Genomic DNA, 19,778 nt, shown 5'->3' on the forward strand with positions numbered 1-19,778 from the left:
CACATTTACTGCTTATGTACCTCTCTTCCTTCCAAGCAGCCTGAAGGGGAAATGTGTAAATTAAGCCTCTGCTTTCCCTGTTAGAGCCATCTCTCCCTCTCGCCCAGTACACAAATGCAGGCTCCTCCCAGAGGTAGCCAGGCAAGCCAAGCACTGGCTGCACCTGCTTCACAATAAAGACAGACAAAGCACACTGTCTCCGTAAGGAATTCACAGTGGAATAGTTAGTGCACCTTAGTTAGCCTGCAGCCAGAAACACTTCTGACTTTTGAAGACAGATTACAAACATTTCTTCCTGTTCTACCTCCAGAACGTGAATTAGTCTGTTGTGGTCGGACCAGACCTCAGATGCATCAGTTCTGTTCATATGACAGACCACAAACACTGACATCTCCTCTTGCCATCTTACTTGTCACCAAATCAGATGGGGAATTCCAGCCCTGCCTCATAAAGTACAAACTCTTTCCAGGCTGATGTTTTCTTCTCTGATGTTTCTACATCCACGCACATTTGTCCACTCCACTCTCATCCCCATATTGAACAACACAGATAGCTTTAACATAAAATGGAGAAAGCTAAAAGGTTCAGCTTTCTGCCCAAGGTCACACTGGAAGTCAAGCAATGAGTTTCCTATGGTGAAACACCTGTCATCATTTCCACCAAGTGGCAATGATTCTCACGTGTCAGGATTTCAGGTGCCTTTGCTTAATGAAACCAAGCTCTTCTTGGAGTGTTCTCCCTGCCACCACCTTTTACCTTCAGATGTCAGTGTTCTTTGCTGCAGGGCAGAGTACTCTGAACAAAGTTTACCTTCTCTTATTAAGGGAAGACTTGTCTGTTGTCCCATTTGAAAAATCAACTGAAGGATATTTTTTCAAAACAAGGTTTTAAACCACTGGGCCAAAAGGACAAGGAAGGGGAAGAAACACCATCACATTATCTGCATACAACACCGGCTCACCTCCCAACTGATTTCTCATTCATTCAAGTCCAGCCTCCACTGTACAAAGAGCAGTGACCCAGCTGGGGGCTAAGAGAACACAAAACTTAAGAACCTGATGAATGCTTAGCTGTGGAGAACACACATGCAGAGTAGAGGTACTAATTACTCATCTTACTACCCAGATTAACTGTACTCTGAAAGTCCTGTGCTGAACGGGAACAGTTTCTACTTTTCCTGTGGCACACAAATGTCCCAAGCTCCTCTATGTGGACTGAATTAAGTACCAAGAGCCATAAATGCTGCAGGCAAGAGCATTTATTTTCTCCAATCCCACCACAAGCTCATACTCTTGACAATCCAAATGACTGAAAGAGGGGAACAGGTTATTTTTCTTCCCTTGCCACTGCCCACCCCTTGTTCCTACACATCTAAACCCTGGAAGGAATCTATCAGTCAGCTTCACTTTTCAGTCAAGGCACTGGCAGTGGTCAGATGTGCCCTTCAGAGGCTCGTGTCAAATCCCAGCGTCCTACGTGCGCTTTCCCCCATCACTGCCAATTAGTCAGACATCTATACAGAAGGGCCATTTTTGGTGTGCTGACAGCTTCCCCTGTCCAATTCATTCCAGGGTCTGCCCATGGTCATTACTTCATTCTCTCCCTCGCTTCAGTAACACTCTAGCTGTGCTTGGCCACGACCAAAGACTATTTATTTATGGCCATTTGGAGGCAGTATTCCCACCACTTCCCTCAGTGCTAGTCCATGGTCCTACTCCACTCAGTTGCAGTTGCATGGAGGTAGCTCACTACAATATAAGTTAAATAGCCACTTAAACATCTGTTTCGACAAGAAAAGCTTTGTCATCCTATAGTTGTGTGACACGAACACATCTGTGAAACAGCAGGGTGTAACTGTACCAAAATCCAAGTACAACAGGAATCTCATGCCTGTATAGCAATGGCACTAAGTGCCTGTTCTTATTGAACAGGGTTCTGGGCACACCTGATGAAATTCAGCACCGGAGTGACCACCTGCAGCATCAAGGACACCCCAATAGCAAAGGAGGGTCCTGGTCTGAACATGTGCCATGGGGACAGTGCACGAGTGACTGATTGCTTGTTTTCCAGAAGGGGTAGATCTGTCAAATAGCACAAGGAACAGGAACTCACATGACTCACGAGATCTGAGTTAGACAAGGCCTGTCCCAGCCTCTTAGAGGTCCAGAAAAGTGGATAATAACAGTATTTCCACCAAATATTTCCATCATATCTCCAAAAAAGATACGATGCTTTGTGCTGCTCAGGGATGAAGCAAGGTGTCTGTAAAGAAGGGAGGTCAGAGGTGGAAAGAGAGAAAGCTGTAAGGGCTCCTTAACCCAAACAAGTATTTAGCCAGGAACTTACATGGAGTAAAACAGAGAGGTGGAAGAAAAGGATCTCTACTGTAAAACTCAAGCCTGGACAGAAGTAACAAGACTTCAGAAAATGCACTCAGAGCTGAATCCAGACTCAAGAGCCCACAAAGCACATGTCCTGCAACTTTACTCAGCTGAATGTCGTGCCAAGAGCTGGCCTGTATGGTGACTTACAGTGTTTGGCTCTTCCTGCATCTGGCTCGGGCACATTCCCCAGAGCCAACAGTTCATTTGGCTCACTCACACTTCCAGCAGCCTGCCACAATCCAGGTCATCATATACGAGGTCCCCATGCCCTGACAGCAGTACAAAGGGACACTGCCTGGCTTCAAAGGACAGGCAGGACAACCAACAGGAGTGTGAAATACACTGGCAGGACAGCAGAAACATACAGCTGCAATCCCCCACACACTTTTATCACAGGCAAGTCATGAGTTCCATGGTGACCAAGCCCAGCACAACAGGGCCACATAAGTAGTGCTGTGGAGGACATCACACTTTGCTGATGGTCAAAGGAAATCACAAATGACAGCAACAACAGCAGGTGCCAAACAACATATACCCTACTATGTAAGTCCTCAACTTCTAAGCACACTGCTTCTGGAAAGGGTAAAACAGAAGTCACAGCAAAGAAGACCCCCAGCTGAATGTCCAGAGCAGCTGCAGGTCTGGCAGAGGGCATGTGAGCAGAGAAAGCCACAGGTCTCCTCACCTGGGAGAAGAGAAAGAAGGACAGGCCTGCTCTGGCTCTCCCATCACCAAGCAAGCTGCCTATTTGTTCATGATGCCAGAGCAGTACCCAGCCACATACAGAAGCCTCTAACACAGACAAGAGCTGCTGCAGGCAGAAGCAGAAGCTCAGCTCAATGTGGAGATGTCAGGCCATCAGACAGCAGCCTTTGGCTAGTTCAAGACTGTCATGAATGTAGCTTCCCTTCTAGCACCACCCCACTAGCTGAACCCTGGCTGTTTTCCAGTGTCAGAAATTCAATTGAAGACCACATTCTCCAAAGTTTAGGAGAGTGGATTTGCACTCACCTGAACTGAAAACTGTGTGTTTAATCTATCAAATCACAAAACACCAGAAAGGATAGCCAAGTATCTTCAGAAGAGGACACTAAATACATGAGATATTTTTAAATTTATATTTTGCCCAGTGTCACTTTCCCCAGCTGATCTTGGGATTTTTCCTTCTTTCTATTACCCACCTCCCATTTCAGATTAAGTTTCCAGCTCTGCTGACCTCACAAGTCCTTCTCACATTATTCCTGAATCTTCACCGATTTCTCTCCCCCTACAGTTGCCCTCCATGACTACAAATTTTTTCCAAAATGCAGAAGAAAAAACACATTGTTGTTGTCAAGTCAGCTTGTCCTTTTAACATATGGCACACAGAGTTTTGTTTCATCTTAAACTCAAAGCTATGAAGTTTAGCAGTCAGCTCTCATTACAGTATTGCAGGAGGAGAAATTTTAGGCTCATTAGAAAATAGTGTATTGAAATTTCTGTATTAGATTCATGAACACTGGAAGTTACCTAAAAAAAAAAATCAAAGGCAACAGAAAGACCTATTTCATACAGCCTGAAAGCAATTCTGCCATTTGTTTTAAGCTTTCCGGTAACATAAACATGGCCTTTGAGTTAGCATTTCATTTCAAACCACTTTAGAAATATGTGACTGCGCTGTGATTGTTCTATTCTTGGGGACATTTTTGTTGGAAAAAGTCAACCTGGATACGTATGTTCTCTAGTCAGCGGTCACCGATTCCCTAAAACAAAGGGCAAAAAATGCAAGGGCATCAAAATATGCTTTAAATTACTTTTACACTATTGATGAGAATCAGGTATTTACTCCCTACTGCATAATCTCTATGTGTCAGGTACTGTACAACTCACCAGGATGTTCTCTTTCAAACTTGTTTAAAGATGCTTTGACCAAGTTCTCCACCAAGCCCATACAACAGTTATTAATCAAACAGGGAGAAAATGACACGCAATAGAATTATTTTGCTGAAATTCACTACAACTGTCATTCCTAACGTTTCAAGTACTTCCAGAAAACATCCCCTTCCCTCCATTCCCATGAGATGCAGAGATTGATGAAATACACCTCTGCAAAGGAAACTCCAGAGGTAAGCCTTACTCAGGTCTTGGCTACCGCTTCACTTAGCCACAAAAGTGAATTTTAGTTAGAACGATTATGCCCAGAAAGATATGGAAAGATGGATTTCTTTTGAAGGCAGTATCCCATATCAAATCTGTTTCCACCTAGAACACAGCTACTTAGAACATTTTGTTCAAACTGAAAAATTTCCAGCCCTTTGATTACAAAGGCAACCTGCCAAGTAAGAGTATAAAATTAGCACATTAATGCAGTAGTGTCTTCCTTAGTTTGGATGCAGCTTCAGTGCCTCAACTTAATGCCATAGTTTTACTGGGGTAAAACTGAGCTAAGAGTAACTACATTCATTCTTTTCTACTCCAGAGGCTGAGAATCACTTTTACAGCAGTGAAATACAGGTATCAAGCCAAATTATGTCTACTGATGAACGACTAAGAGTAGAGCAGCAATAAGAGTGCAGAGACAATCCTAGCACACAAGGAGAACCCTGCTGCAAGAGCCAACAAGCACCAGGGTAAGCAAGCAGCACCCGACCCTGATAGTCCTTCCTTGCTGCAGGGCATATTGCAGCACAGGTGTTTCCCACTGTGGCTTGCAAGTGCCAAGTCCATTTTTCAAACCCTGTTTTTAACTGCTGTTGACTTTAGAAACGTGGGCTATTTTTAAAATGCATCATCAAAAAAAAAAAAAAAGGTTAAATACGACATTTTTCCTTTTATTCTCATGTTTGATAAACATTTCAGCAGGCATCTATCCAACTTAAGCAAGCTCTGGGGGAGCACCTGCTCCAAGCTTTGTCCCAGTCCCGGCTGCATGAATTAAATCCACTGCCTATATTAACATACAAACGATTTCTCCTACCCCGTCACATCTCCTCCTACCCCTCACCCAGCAGACACTGAAATCATTTCACAAGCAACACTCCCGCACCCAGCAGTTTCCTTCTCTCCAGCTGAAGGACGTGGCTGCTGCTACAGAGGTATTGCTGTGGGCAACACAGCGGAGGGAGCGATAAGCAGACAGGACAGCACTCCACCAAACTGAGCTGGAGATTGCTGCCTCCAAGAGGAGCCCACTGTGGGCTCCCAGAGCCTCTTTCACAAGGGCTCACATAAGAGGGCATCAAACAGTCCCCTGCCCAGCAAGTGTCTGAGCAACAAGGACTGTGTCTAAGTCTAACTCTCCAAAAGCTCATTTATTTGCTTTTATGATCTCCAAAAATATTATTAGGTGTTCAAGAAGTTCTCTATTTTTCCTCCATCCTTCAAAATAACTTTGGCAAGATGAGTACAATAAACAACATGAATCTGCCTAACATAACTACTTGCACACACACTTTAAACAGCTTTAGCATTTATAAATATTTTCTCAATCTCCATCCATCCTTTCAGACCAGCAGTGGTCAGTTTCAGATTGCCATCTCCACTCTGCACCAGTACATGGATGTTCCCCAGTCACTAGCTGCACCAGACCTCCCAACTCAAATCATCTTTGCATCTGCTCCAGTAGAAAAAGTAATTTTTCACCGAAATCTACAAATACACTCCTAAACCCTTGCCAAATTTCCAGCCTGCTGGCAGAATGGCTGGATTTGTGCCTGTCCTGTTTGCACAAGGACTACCTGCACTTGATTTGCATGTGGAGGACAGCTTGCTGTTTCACCTGAAACTGCCCAAGAAAAGAAACTGATCCCATGTACTCACAATCCCAGACAAATCCTGGAAGAGAACTGTCTTAAAAACCAAACCAAGAGGACTAAAAATCCACCCAAAATATAGAAAGAGATAGAGCACAATGCAGCAGTTTCCCAGAGAGCAGACCCACTTCTTAGAGCCAGTACACACAGGAAGAAATGATTTGCCAAGCAACTCAGCTCTTGGGCTGAAATCCAGAGGACAGCTCTGAAAAATCATCCTTCCACCAGCAAGTTCCCACCAGCAAGTCTCTCTCCCGAGTTATTTGATACTTGCATAAAGCTGAACAGGAGAAGAGAGATGATGAGAACTTCAGATGAGATCCAGCTGTACCCTCTGAGCCTCCCCTCAGCACACGCAATGATGAGCCCGAGGCTGAGACCATGGCCAAGAGAAAAGCTCTTGCATGTCCTCACCACGTGCAGATCTGAGTCAGCCAGCAACCCCAAAGTTTGCTTTATTCACAGAACAGGCAAGGAGACCTCCCCTCTCCCTCCAAATTCATAGGACCGACTTCAGAGCTACTCTCAGCAACTCAGCTTCAGTGTTCAGCAGGCAGGGGCCAGCTAAAGCTCCAGACAAGCACTCAGGCGGTTCCCAGGGCAGCCCTGGCTGAAGGAAAGATCAGCTCTCTCACCTTTCTCACACACCTGTTTGCTCACAGCACCAACAGTTCAGAAGAGTGACACGACTGGCCAAAGTGACAGATACTCCACCAACTAAAGTGGGGGGGAGCATTTGCTCCTACAAGAACAAGTGGCTTCCACAGGAGAAGCTGAGGCAGAAATTCTTCAGTGATGAAACAAAAGCCTTAAGGAGCCTGAAAAGGCAAAAACGTCACTGCTACACAAATGCTTGAAAAGGAGGCAGATACTATGTCCAGAGAGGTGTGCAAGTTGTAGAAGAGTTTCAGGGACAGACCTCTGACATATTTTCCTCTCTTACAGAGCAAAATTATAATAAAGTAAAAATCATGACCACTTTCTTCCAGCCTGAGGGAGTAACACAACTACAATGAAGATCAGACGTGGCTGTCTCTCCTGGACGAACAAAGTACCAAGAAAGAGGACTCAGGAGCACAGAGAAGAGCACAGAAATCCAGTCAGGGCTGGATTAGTAAGCAGGTGGAGAGAATCTGTAAACTATAGTAAAACTCTAATGAAAGTTGGAGAACCACAAATAGCACTTAGGAAATTTAAAAAAAAAAAAAAAAAAAAAAAAAAAGGGCTGAGACATACCAAAGGAAAGAAATCTTTTCTTGTAAGAGTTGACTACAGAAGTGTTTGGGGCAAACCAAGCAGGTAGGCTTCCTCCCCAGAGCAGGTAATTTATGGAAGGACAAACAAGGACAACTGCAGTTTGTTAGGGTGGTCAGTAAGAAAAGGTATAGCAGTGAGCCAAGATGCAATGAGAAAACAACTTCAAAGCAATTGCTGTGGGAGGTTAAATTAGGTAAGAGTGTATTTTGCTAAGAAAGAAAAAGAGCAGGTGGTAATTGGGAGCATCTCTATAAATGGCCTTATTCCAACAGGAATGACAGTTACTGCAGAGCAAATGCTTATAAAATAAAAGAGATCCATTTAAACCAGTGGCCAGAGCATAACTAATTACTGCTGTGATATAGGAAGCCAACAGCTGCAGGGACAAAGACATGCTGGAGCTCAGCCCTCAAGTCGCATATAGGGGCTATCGCTCTATGAAAGTTTGGGTCTCCAGTTCCCTCTGGGCCCCATAATGTGCCATACATCCTATGTCAGACGTTTACCATGAAAATAACTTGAGGGAACAGGCTGCCCTTGTTTCTTGAACATAAAATGCCAAAACACAAGCCTGGGACAGAACAACTTACCAACAACTTAAAAGGTCTACACCAGCTCATGCACCACATAGAGCACCTATGCTAACAGTGTGCAAAAGCAGTGCAATTTTTGAAGGCATTTATCTTGCCTTAGTTGTAATTTTTACAGCCAGAGTTTAAAAGTGATCTTGTGATATTTTAAGCCCATGACCTTTGTTTAGAGTGTATGTCACTTGTAGCAGTACCTATTTTAATGCAGGCTAAAACTTTTAGACTGAGTGGCACAAAGGTTTTGCATTGGGAGGCACATGGCTTTACTTCACAGCACTTGGTTTTTTACAAAAGGTTGTGACAAAACCTACCTGCTGAAACTGCCGCCCCCCCCAGCCACCACCTACTCATGATTCAGATGTAAAAGAGGGGCTTCCCCCGAAGTTGGCTGGTGTCAGGGGACTCTTCTGGGGCTGGTTTCATTCTGCCAGCCTAAAGAAAGATCCAGAGTTAGGGTTGAGCCCAGCTGTCTTCCCCCACAGAAGTGGCAGAATATCTGGAGTGGGTTTTTTTGTTGTTGTTAAAACTACTTAATCCACATACGGAGCTGGGTCTGCCTAGCAACAAGTTAGAGTTTTAAACTTGTATCATCCTACTTGTGTTCCCATGGCTACTGTCATGAACGGTGTGGTAGCAGCTGCACAAATCAGCACAAGGGTCCCAGGAGGGACACCTTTAAGATTCCCAGACAGAAAACAATACCGAGAAAGTACAAATACTACACCTGGTATGGCTGCCTGCCTTCAGTCCTTTACTCCTCCCAGAAGCACCTACACCAGCTCCCTCCTAAGGAATAGATGCACACACTGGTAATCACTGAACATTTTACATTCTTTAGAATAAAAAAGCTTGGGTTACAGATGTGACACTTTTAGCTTCTCACACAGCTGTTAGCAACCTAAATGCAGAACTGTGCACAACTCCAGCCAACAGCACCTGCTGCATAGGGTAGTGAGCTCTCAATACAGGGTTCAGAGGAGAAAAATACCCCCGTCACCATTTACACAGGGCCAAAACTCAAACCAGTGTTCCTGATGAGAACAGAACATGAGTTTAGACACCCAAAGAAGGTGGGAAATCAGAGGAAAGAGAAGAAAACTCCTTGCATTTCAATGCAAGCTGCATGTAAAGAACTGCTACAAAAACAATGCTGTTACATAGACCAAATCTCCCCAGTTCTGTCAACTCAGTTCTTCCAGACAGAAGGTGATTTCCTACTCAAGGGAGGTTTTTCTTAGTCTTTATCCATCCCCAAGCCCCGTGTAGAACTAGAATCTCTCTGTACCCTCTCCAGGGACCAACAGGCACTGTACCCCCATACGCAAGCCTTGTTTATCCATATTCCTTAGGGATTTCTGAACCCAGAAGCCACAACTACGATTACACATTTGTTATATTGTGCTTTCACACTAGGGTTACAAAGTCTAGAAGGACACCAAATCAAGGTCATGTACACTAGTAATTATTCTCAATACCAAACTTTCCAATCAAAGTCTCTCGATGAACTAAAACCTGATAAAACATCCAGTCATCTAAAAGTATATGCACAAGCTATCATGGCAGGTTATCCCAGATACCTGCAGAGAGCAGAACTGAAAAGCTGCAATAGACAGTCACGTGGCTAGACTCCCCTAATTAGACAACTGCACTGCAAAAGCAAGATCTCTCAGGTTAGTATTTGTGAAATCCATCCAGGTGAAGAGCACAGAGTTAGGGGAGGGGAGACAAAAAACTCACCACCTTAAACTCCTGCCCCTAAAAGGGCAGGGATATTTTTCCGGAGACACACCTAGTCTAGTACAGAGTACCTATAAGACCCTACTGATGTCCCCTAAACATACCTGCATGATAGAGGGACAGGGCTGAAGGGGAGAGAATAGACTAGAATTGCTTCATGAGAGAGGATTTTTGCAATTTTATCACACTACTGCAGCCTCCTCCCCCCAGACAGGCAACATTTACCAATACTTCCTTTATGAAGTTAAAAGTGCAAGTTGCTGCATAAAGCTGAATTTTTGAAGATCCTTGGAAAGGTAGGTTTAACTCCCTGGTTTAATCTCAAAACCTTACATGAGAAGTACAGAAAATTTACTGACTTTGACACCTACAATACTTAAAGCCAGTGCTCATCACAATCAGTTGCGTTTCAAAACAATGTGAGGAGCACAAAAGCATCCCCATTTTCCAGGATGCTAGAGAAACTTTCACTGCCTTCACTAAAGCTGAACACATCTTCTTGCACTTTCAGAAAGCACAAAGTCATCAAAATTTTCATATGGAATGACATTAAAGAATTGAAAATTTTAAAGAAACAGACACCTAATCAAGCATTCCTTAAAAAATACTTTTGAAAAACCAGTTTAGTTTACAAATCAACTTTGTGTTTTCAAGAACTGAATTTCAAACTGCTTTTTCAAGTTTAAACACCTAATGTGGGATTACTCATCTTGTTATACCACCAAGCCTAAGGCTCAAAAGACAAGGTCACCCAGTGCAGAAAGAGGTATAGACTTCCTAGGAAAGGGGCATACTCTACCTAGCCCAAAGTTCTCATTTTTAATTTGCTCTCCATACTCAGCTGCTAGTCACCACATCTCAATCTTACCTTACACTTGGTACAGGTAAGGCAAGGCTTGGCCACAACCAGAAATTGCCCTGTCCGAGGAAGCGGGTACCAGCACTAACCACAAGTTTCTAAGGAGACAGTTATTTCAGATTTACCTTCCTGGCACATCTTAGGAATTGCACATTAAAGTTACAACACAGTTAAATACATGCATATGTCCAGCAGAGCACTGTCATCAATACTCCTCTGCAGCTATGTGACAGGGCTAGAGCCCACTCTAAGCCGCATTATACAGTGTGCCTTGATCACAGAGGCAAAGATTTCCGAGCTAATTATAATGACTAATCACAGGGAGCTCTAAGCCTTCACTTGGCCAAGTCACAGACCTAACTAGGACTGAAAACAAGAGTTTTAAGAGCACCTCATTAAACAGCAGGAACCAACTATGAAGAACAAAGCAATCACTCTACCTAGTATTAATTCCAGTCCAGCCATTAATACATTTGTCAGTACATGAGACAGCTATTACCTCCACATACAAACACAGCATGTGCCAGGCAGGGAAGGAAGCCACAGGCTTTGGCTACACAGAGATTTGTTTGTTTACAACAGCATTAAGGTTTGAGAAGGATGTTCTTGGTGCTATTTGAATAATGAGAAAGCTCCAAAGCCATGCCTTGAAATATGTTTGAGTGGGAGCTGTGCTCACCTCTAGAGCTTCTGCACCCCTTCACAGGACAAGGGAACAGGCTGGGTGAAAGCTGACGATGGGCAATCTAGGCTCAAAAACAGTCTCCCCTCAGGCAAGCAGCCCACAGGTGAAAAAGATATGGCACCAAATCAACAGCTGTACTCCTCCCGAGGTGTCAGAGGTATGGATAACAAAGTTTCCAACTTGAGAACTACTCACCTTTTTCCCCAGGGTGGATTTTAAAGACAGAGGATAAGCTAAAGTGTCAGCATCTACAAGTCAGCTTCACTCTGTAGTAGCAGGGCTGCAGCCTTTCCTGCCCTGGAGATTGGACCAACAGTATGTACCACTGACAAAAAAAAGATGACAGACTCACCCACACACCAGCAGAGTTGCCAGCTCAGTAAGGAGATGGAAGGAGTCACCTTCCCCCTTCCCCAGGGCTGCTGGAGACCAGCCTGACCCTTTAACTGTACCTAAATTCCTGCAGTGCTTGAAACAAAAACCCAAGGGTTTGGCAACAGTTTCTGGTGGAGCTCGAGGTCGAGGACCTTTTCATCTGCTCTGCACTACAGCACATTCACAGAGGCTGTGACCTCTGAGAAGGAGGTTAAGACAAATATAGCCCAAAAGGAAGTATGGCACTGAGCAGACTACAACTAGGGGGAAAAGCTCCTCTTCTCCCACCAGAGTTTAAGTTTTCCAGTACCTAAATTTTCCACCACCTAATTCTGAAAAGACACTCTTGTTGGGCATGGTGTACACCTCCTCAAACAACAGTGAAAGACCCAAAGCGTGTGTGGTTTACCAAGGGACCAGGCAGCCTCTGTCAAGCCCAAATACCCTGGGCATTAGTACATTGTGGTTTGGTATTTCTGATTAGATCAAACACCCTCTTAACTCTTTCTTCTTTTCCAAAGGGACTGTTGCGCTGAGTTCCTGCCTGTTGAGTTTAAGGCACAGTCATTTGAAGAGATGAGATAGCTCTCCAGCATACCAGTATTTCCAGTTTCAGGAGTTTGGTTTTGAATTTTCCACTTGCTTAGATGGAGCTCCCAAAAAAGCTCTCACATAAAAAGCACTCTTTTTTTCTCATCCCTTTTCTGATGAGTCCATTCAGCAAAACACCATTTTCTCCACACCCACTGGGTACTCACACTACTTGCCAACTATTAAGACTGCAAAGCACAGGACCAGCTGCAAAGAAAGGCCCAGAGAAAGTAGGCTGGGAGTTGGATTTGTCAAATGTAAGTCATAAGGGGCTTATAATAACCTCTTGTTAAAAGGTTACAGTCCTGACAGTGTATGTCAATAGGTGCCTCTGCCCAGAACCCCATGTAGCACCTGATGATACAACCTAATAAATCATGGCCTTTACAACCACAAGAGAAATACAACAGTTCTAGGGGAATCAGACACCCAGGGGCTGTCCCAATATTATACTTCAATCTTTGAACCTAAATAAGCAGGGAGGAGGCACATTTTAACAGCCAGAGTTGGATTCATGTATTAGCTTCCTCCCCTAGGACATGGCCATGCCACCACTTCCACCCAGCGATCAGGCACTCCAGATAAGAGACAGCAGTGACTATCTTGGTTGGTTTTTTAATTCTTCTTAGACGCAACTACACTGACAAGGTTTCTCACTATAGTGAAAAGAGTTGCCGGTTTCTTTTTTTCCCCTTCATTTCTTGGCAATGCTGAAACAACAGAGTCCTGGTCACGAAAGAAGGCCTGAGAATACCAACTGTTTGTGCAGGAGCACACAGAGTGCAGTGAACAGCGTGGACCAGAGAACAACCTCCTCAAGGATTAGTGACATTCTGACACTGAGCACCTTCCAGTAGGCTTTTCTGAACCGAGCAGTGAAAGCACGACAGGTGGATTTCCTTCTACTATTTTTACTGTTACAGAACAAAAACAAAAAACTGGGAAGACAGCAACACTGCAAGCAAGGGACTGAAATCTCACAGCTGACATACATCCCAAACTTGCATTTTCCACAATACGCTCGCTGTTGAGTCAAGCCTGCCTTTCCTCATCTATTTCTACGGGAAAGAGCCCCAGAAGCTGCTTTCCAAAGATGACCAACATAACCAATGTCCAAAGGTACAAGATGTGGCTTGTATTTTTACTGCCATTGCAACATATAAGGAAATCTAAAGTTGTAATGCTACAAAGGACAAAAAAAAAAGTCCATCTGTCTTCAATACAAGTCAAAATTTGGGAGTAACTGTTCTCTTCAGGAAATTATTTAACACTCCTCAAAATTATGGAAGCTTTAATCATTAGAGAAATTCACTGGCTGTGTTAAAGTGCTCACTAATGTTTTCTTCCTCCTATTTTCAGTGCTCCAATAGCATAAATTAATAAGCAACAAATAAAACAGTCAAGTACAATATCAGTGCTCCCCATACAAAAGATTTTTATTTAGCTTTAGGATATGGAATGTTTCCTTCCACTGAGTTTTTCCATTAACAGGACATGTGGGTTTCATTTGTATGGATTAAAAGAACCATAATAGTTTGCCTCTTCAAAATCTTCCGTGTCTGTTTCAGAACTCCCAAGAAATGCTGACCTACTAATATCAGCCTTTGTTTAACACACAGAATTTTGGGCTGGCAAATAATTGATTCTGAGCTCTAATAAGAGAAGAAATAGCAGACGCAATAGCAATTGTGCAATTTTTCACATCATATCTGTGAACTCAAAGCTGAACAGTGAAGCATAGGTGAAGTGCAAGTTTTACTGAGTCTAGCAAGCTCTGGCATGGGATTTTCAGCCCAAGAAGTTTCACCTATTCTTTTCCCAAGCTGAATTGGCTTGTTTAATACACACATTGCCTCTGCCAAAGCCTTGCCTTTACTTTACAGCTACTCTTATTATACAAATAACAATAAAGGTGTAAGTACTGTAACAACAACAATGAAGCTGTAAGTTTTTGAGATAATAAAAGAAGCAGATCAATGTAGTGAGAACATATTTTCCCAAAACATGGGGAGATTGGGATAGGCAAAAAGCATGGCAACATTAACTTCAGCAAAGAACCTACAGGCCCTGCCAGCTCATGGAATAGGCCTTGCCACTGCAAAGAGACTTACTAAAGGAGCTGTAAGAACCACCTCCTACAGAGGATTCCAGCCACAAGCATTTTTACAGTCAAAGAATCACATCAGGCCTTCCTTGGCCACCGCCACAGCAAGCTTTAGCCACAAGCAGTATTATAAACTTACACCAAGGTATTTTAATTCAGAATGTGAACTTGTCATTTTCTGGTTTGTGGAACTGTCATTTACTTTAAGGATGAAGGAAAAACAAAGCAGTAGCACAACCCTTAACCCTTTTCCTCATACTCTGGTAAAGCAAGGGAAAGACATGAACTGTCTATCCTTCCCCTTGACAAGAAGATGATGAAGTCCCTTCACTTCCTAAACTTAGGCAACCACTGTGAACATTCTTCATTTACAGACCATTCCATGCAATAGCTTTTTGCTCTTCTCTAACTATTTAACTCATGATACCCAGATTAACATCCCACCAATGCCTTGTTCTAGCTCTCTTTTCTCCTGCAGCTGCAGAGAAAAGGATTTCAGATCTTTCAAAGCTTCCCTAATTTCACTGCTCTTTGCAGCAGCTCCCATGTGCCTGAGAAGTGAAACAAAATGAAATGCTTTCTCTGACCCACTGCATGGGGACAGAGGAACTCCTACATAAAATGCTGATGTAAGAATAAGCAGTTACAGATATACCTCAGCCAAAGGTATAACTGAACATTAACTTTAAAAAAAAGAAACACACACAAGGCCTGGTGTGTGTTATTTTCCCCTCAGACACAGCCAGAGCACCACGAGCACTCCACATTTTCCCAGCCAGCTAACCTGAAGGTGAAAGCTCCACAACTCAATAACAAACAACTTCCAAGCTTTAGGATCTTTTGGTCAACCAATCACTAGAACTTTTAGTGAGAAAGACACAGCATCTGTACACTCTGATAGCACTATTTAATAAGATTTCACTTCTGACATTACCAGCAAGACAGGACAACTTAACAGTTTTAGTCAAAAGGTCTAAGTGCAGCATGTTAGCCTTATTTAGGGTTTTCTTTCTTAAAGAGGGAAACAAAAGAGACATGAATGAACAAATGAACTTAATGTAGCTTTTAGCCTTTAGGACCAAGAAGAGATGACAAAAATCAGGGAACGTGGCATAGCAAAATGATTCCTGGGTAATTCCACAACACAGGAAACAAATTCTCCCATACACAAGCAGATGAAAGTTAACGCCAAACTTCATGACTAAAAGATTTACTTGTCAGAAACATTAAAAAAACACCCAGAGGCCAGTAAAGGAGGATCTGATGTCCATTCAGGTCATCAGAAGACTGATCATTTACTTTGGGTGAATCTACAATGGGCTTGCTGTATTACACTGTGAACTCAAACATAATCACCTGCTGATCCCATGTTAGGGTACAGATTACTCCAAAAAAATTGTTTCTTCAGATCACACACTTCCCCCTCCCTTCCACTCCACACAGCACAGAAAGCAATAACCTTTGTATAGGTCACTGTATGTCTGTAAGTTTAAACCAGGACAATGTACATCTGAGTACACAACAGTGAGGAAGCAGCTCACAATATTTTTCCCCCCCCACCTATTATGTTCAATAAACGAATTGCTCAAAAGAGTGTAATTCACCAGGGTGACTCTAAAGCCCAAGTATTGTTGTGATACGTGGCTGATAAGTCAGTGTGATGCACGTTGTGTGCTACAGAAATGCTGCGTTTGACCTACAGATTGAAAAGCAGTGTCAACTGCTGCCTAGCTAACAGCTCCCCCTTCCTCCTCCTCGCTGTCCGCCCCCTTTTTCCTCCTGGTCAACCAAAAAATGGACCTCCCTTGTATCTTATTTTGTCAAGAAAACGAAGGGGGGAAGGAGTGGGGGAAAATTATTCTGTAAATGAATACAAGTAATACTGAACTTAAGAAAAAAAATCCTCTTTGCCCTCCCCCCACCCTGAGAGCTTAACAGTTAGGAACGGACATATATATTTAATAATAAAAAAGGCATCCAACATTAGTGCACAGTCTGCGGATGACCCACGATAAATCTTTTTCCCCGAGTCCACACAACAGCAACTCTCAGGATTATTCGATAAGGAGACACTGTGGCTTTCCACAGCATTCTTTTTGTTTTAGTGTGAGAGGTGCGGAGGATTCTATTAAGTTTGGGCTGGGCAAAGGGACAACTCCAAACGCTAGGATCTCCAGACAGAAGAGGGTTTTCACTAGCTACAACCTCCACTTACAAAGGAACAATTACAAAAAAAAAAAAAAAAAAAAAAAAAAAAAAGCTTATATTTCGAACTAAAGAGGTCAACAGCCTGTCTTTCTATACACGGAGATACATCAGTACCACCGTGCTTCCAGCACCTGCCTTTCAGCACAGCCCCAATTCCTTTGTTTGCTCAAAATTTGCTTCCATACCACTTTAAATTAGCTTACAAAGAACCGAAGCAGAATAGCAGGAACATAAAACATTTTTTTTTGGAGAACAGAGGCAAACAGCTTCTTAGGAAGAGAAAAAAAAATTAAAATATAGACCTAAGTTACTTCTAAATACCTTCGAAAAAAATTATAATTATAACTTGATGTCTTCTAGTTCCACCCCTATCACTGAAACCACAGAAACACGAGTTCATGATAGGATGGAACAAACAAAAAAAGAACGAAAAACAAGCAAAAAACCCGAACAAAAGGAAAAAGAAAGAAAAAAAGAAAGAAAAAAAGAAAGAAGAAGAAGAAAAAAAACCCACCCAACTGCCATCTCCTGCCTCCTCCAGCCCTGCCAGCTTCCCTGTTCCTCCCTGCCTGCAAAGCGCCCTCTGGAAAGCATCGAGACTTCTTTTATCAACCGTGTGCGCTGGGGAAGGGGGGAGGAAGGGGGGGGCTCCTTGTTCTTGCTCTGGGTGTTTGAGAGTGGAATTAAGGGGAGATTATTTTTGGACCCGATGAGTGGAACCCGGGGCGGGGGGGAGGGGGGGTCGTACCCCACTCATCGGGGGGCGGAGGGTCCAAAGCACTGGATGAGGGGGAGGAGCTGCCCCCCTTAAAACATAATCAAGACTTACCGGGGTCGAAATCAGGGACCACCGCCTGGTACTGCGGCCCGACCCTCATTCCGCCGCCAGCTGAGGGAGGCAGAGGGAGAAGCGTTACCCGCGTGGGCCCGAGCGGCCCCTATAACCAACCCCCCCCAAAAAAAACGCACCCCGCACCCGCTCCTCACCGTGCTCCTCATCGCTGGACGACCCCGAGCTCCCCTCCTCCCAGGAGTTCACGCTGCTGTTGCCGTTGGGGGCGGCGGATAAACTTTTGCTGCCGCCGTTGTTGTTATTATTCGCCCCGCCGGCGTTCTGGTTCCTGCCCCGCCGTTTCCCCGAGACCTCCGGGCCCTTCTCGATCATGGCTGGCATTTAGGGGAGGAAGGGGAGGGGGGTGTGGAGAAGAAGGGGGGGGGGGGGGGGGAAGAGAAGATCAGAGTTTAAAAACTGCGGGGGGGGGGGCTGTGGGAGGCGCCAAGGGCGGGCGGGAGCCGGGGCGGGCCGGGCCGGTGCGCGGCGGTGGCGGCGCTGCTACATCCCCCACCGCGATCGCCCCGAACTTTGAGGCTCATCCCAGCCCTGCGCTGGGACTCCGCTCAACCTGCGCTGCTGCCCGCGGCAAGCCCCGCCCCCCTCCGCTCCTGCCCCTTCCCATTGGCCAAACCTACATTTTGGGAGGCCATCCCGCCCGCCCATTGGCCGGCGCCGCCTGTCCATCGCGGCGGCCCGGCGCTTCCGTTCGCTGGGCGCGGTGGAGGCGGACCGCGGGCCGTGTGTGTGCGGGCTCCGCGATCTCTCCGCGATCTCTCCGCCCAGCGATCCCCCTGCTCCGCGCTCCTCTCCTGCGAGCGGAGCGGGCGGGAGGCGGGGCCGCACCCCCCGCCGGGGAGCCCCTCCCCGGCCGCTCCCCCGGCTCGGCCCCGGTTCCGCCGCCCCGCCGGGAACTCGGACCCGGGAGGAGCGTGGCGAGGGACTACTTTGCCCCCCCACCCGCCTCCCCCGTGGCGGAAGGTTACGGCGTAGTTTGAATGAGATTCCATACAAAGCTCAGTAGCCTGAGGGGAGCTGAGCCCGGCGGGGTTGGGGGTCTGTGCTTGCTCTATCCGGGACGGCTCCTGCCGGCAGCAGCGGCGAGAGTCCCACGAGGGGATGGGGGTCCCGGCGGCCAGGAGTGGCCTGAGGAGAGCAGGGGGGCGGCCCGACCGAAGCGGCGCCGAGAGTGCGGGACAGCGCCGAGGTCGGAGAGAGCGGGGGAGCGGCAGCAGCCGGCCGGGTCCGCGGTGCTGCCCCGTCCGCAGCGCGCTGCCAGCTGCACCCGGGGCAGAGCCGCCCGCCGGGGGAACCGCACGGTGCCCGAGGAGCCGCCGTCGCCCTCGCTCCGGGCGCCGCCCCAGGTCCGCCCAAGTAACTCCGTGGCTGCCCCTCGGCCTCTTGTGCCGAGCCGGGGTCGGCGCTCAGGGCCCGGCCGGGCAGTGGGTCCCGCGCCCCGCATTCCTGGCGGCGCGCCCGGCTCCCCACGCGGCCCCGGGGGCGGAGCCGGCACGGAGCCCGCCCGGCGGGGCGGCCGCGTCCCACGCTCCGTGCCTTCCCCGGCGTGACCCGGCAGCGGGGCGAGGTGGGGAACAAAAGCGGCGGCGGCGCCGCGGTTCCTTCCCTCGGCACACGAGGCTCCTGTCGGGAAAACCCGCACGGCGTGGGGGAGAACTGCTGGTGGGGAAAAGGGGGCGTCCAGCCCCGCCGTAGCTAAAATAGGCAACCAAAGTGTATCCAGACCGCACGCTGTTATTTGCGACTCGAACTGTACATCAGGCTGAGGCAGCACAATGCACGGTCATGGAAAGCAGCTTGTAGGGTGTGTCTGCTATTTTCATTCAAATTAACTTCTGTAGCAAGTTGGTTTTTTTGGTTTTTTGTGGTTTTTTTTTTTTTTATTGGCCCGAGCAATTAAAAGTGCCATTTGACTAGCAGCGGTTATCTCGTATCAGCCAAACTGTCCCCAGCCACTCCCCGTCTCCCTCTGCCATTTTAATCCAAGAGAATTTGCACAGGGGGAGGGGGAAAGAGCTGCCGGGGGAGAGCCGTCGGCTCCAGCCCTGGCCTTACCCTTCCTTCTCTATCTTGTACCTAAGATTATCAAAATTATTTCACTTACAGGGAGTAGTTTGGAATGGGTCTTTAATATTCACGCACTATTTTCCTCCATTAAAATTAAGAAAAGAAATACCTTGTTGAGGTGTGTGGTAATTTGCTTCAGCACACTGTGGTCTTTACAGTATCTCCTTTCCCATCTTCACTCGGTATGTGTGTTGTGTGTACATACTGATATGCAGTCAGGTTCCTTTGTTTACACATTCATGTACCTGTGAGTATTTATTCACCCCAGTTATTTACCACT

At 45.9% G+C, this 19,778-nt stretch overlaps 1 protein-coding gene across 2 annotated transcripts in view; it reads right to left on the reverse strand.

Annotated features, from left to right (window-relative positions):
* Nucleotides 1-18,290, reverse strand: part of RCOR1 (REST corepressor 1) — an 82,497-nt gene extending 64,207 nt beyond the window's left edge. The window contains exons 1-3 of one of the 2 annotated variants that reach the window (XM_053944882.1): nt 18,052-18,290; nt 17,569-17,748; nt 17,411-17,470 (exon numbers count right to left, since the gene is read on the reverse strand). In XM_053944882.1, the coding sequence (XP_053800857.1) occupies nt 17,411-17,470; nt 17,569-17,748; nt 18,052-18,100 (289 nt within the window). In that variant the 5' untranslated portion in view covers nt 18,101-18,290. Of the gene's footprint in view, nt 1-17,410; nt 17,471-17,568; nt 17,784-18,051 lie in introns of those variants that run through there. The other variant, XM_053944883.1, reaches the window with a different exon arrangement.
* Between the last annotated feature and the right edge of the window lie 1,488 nt (nt 18,291-19,778).

This window comes from Vidua chalybeata, chromosome 6, assembly GCF_026979565.1.
Source record: "Vidua chalybeata isolate OUT-0048 chromosome 6, bVidCha1 merged haplotype, whole genome shotgun sequence".
Taxonomy (NCBI): Eukaryota; Metazoa; Chordata; class Aves; order Passeriformes; family Viduidae; genus Vidua; species Vidua chalybeata.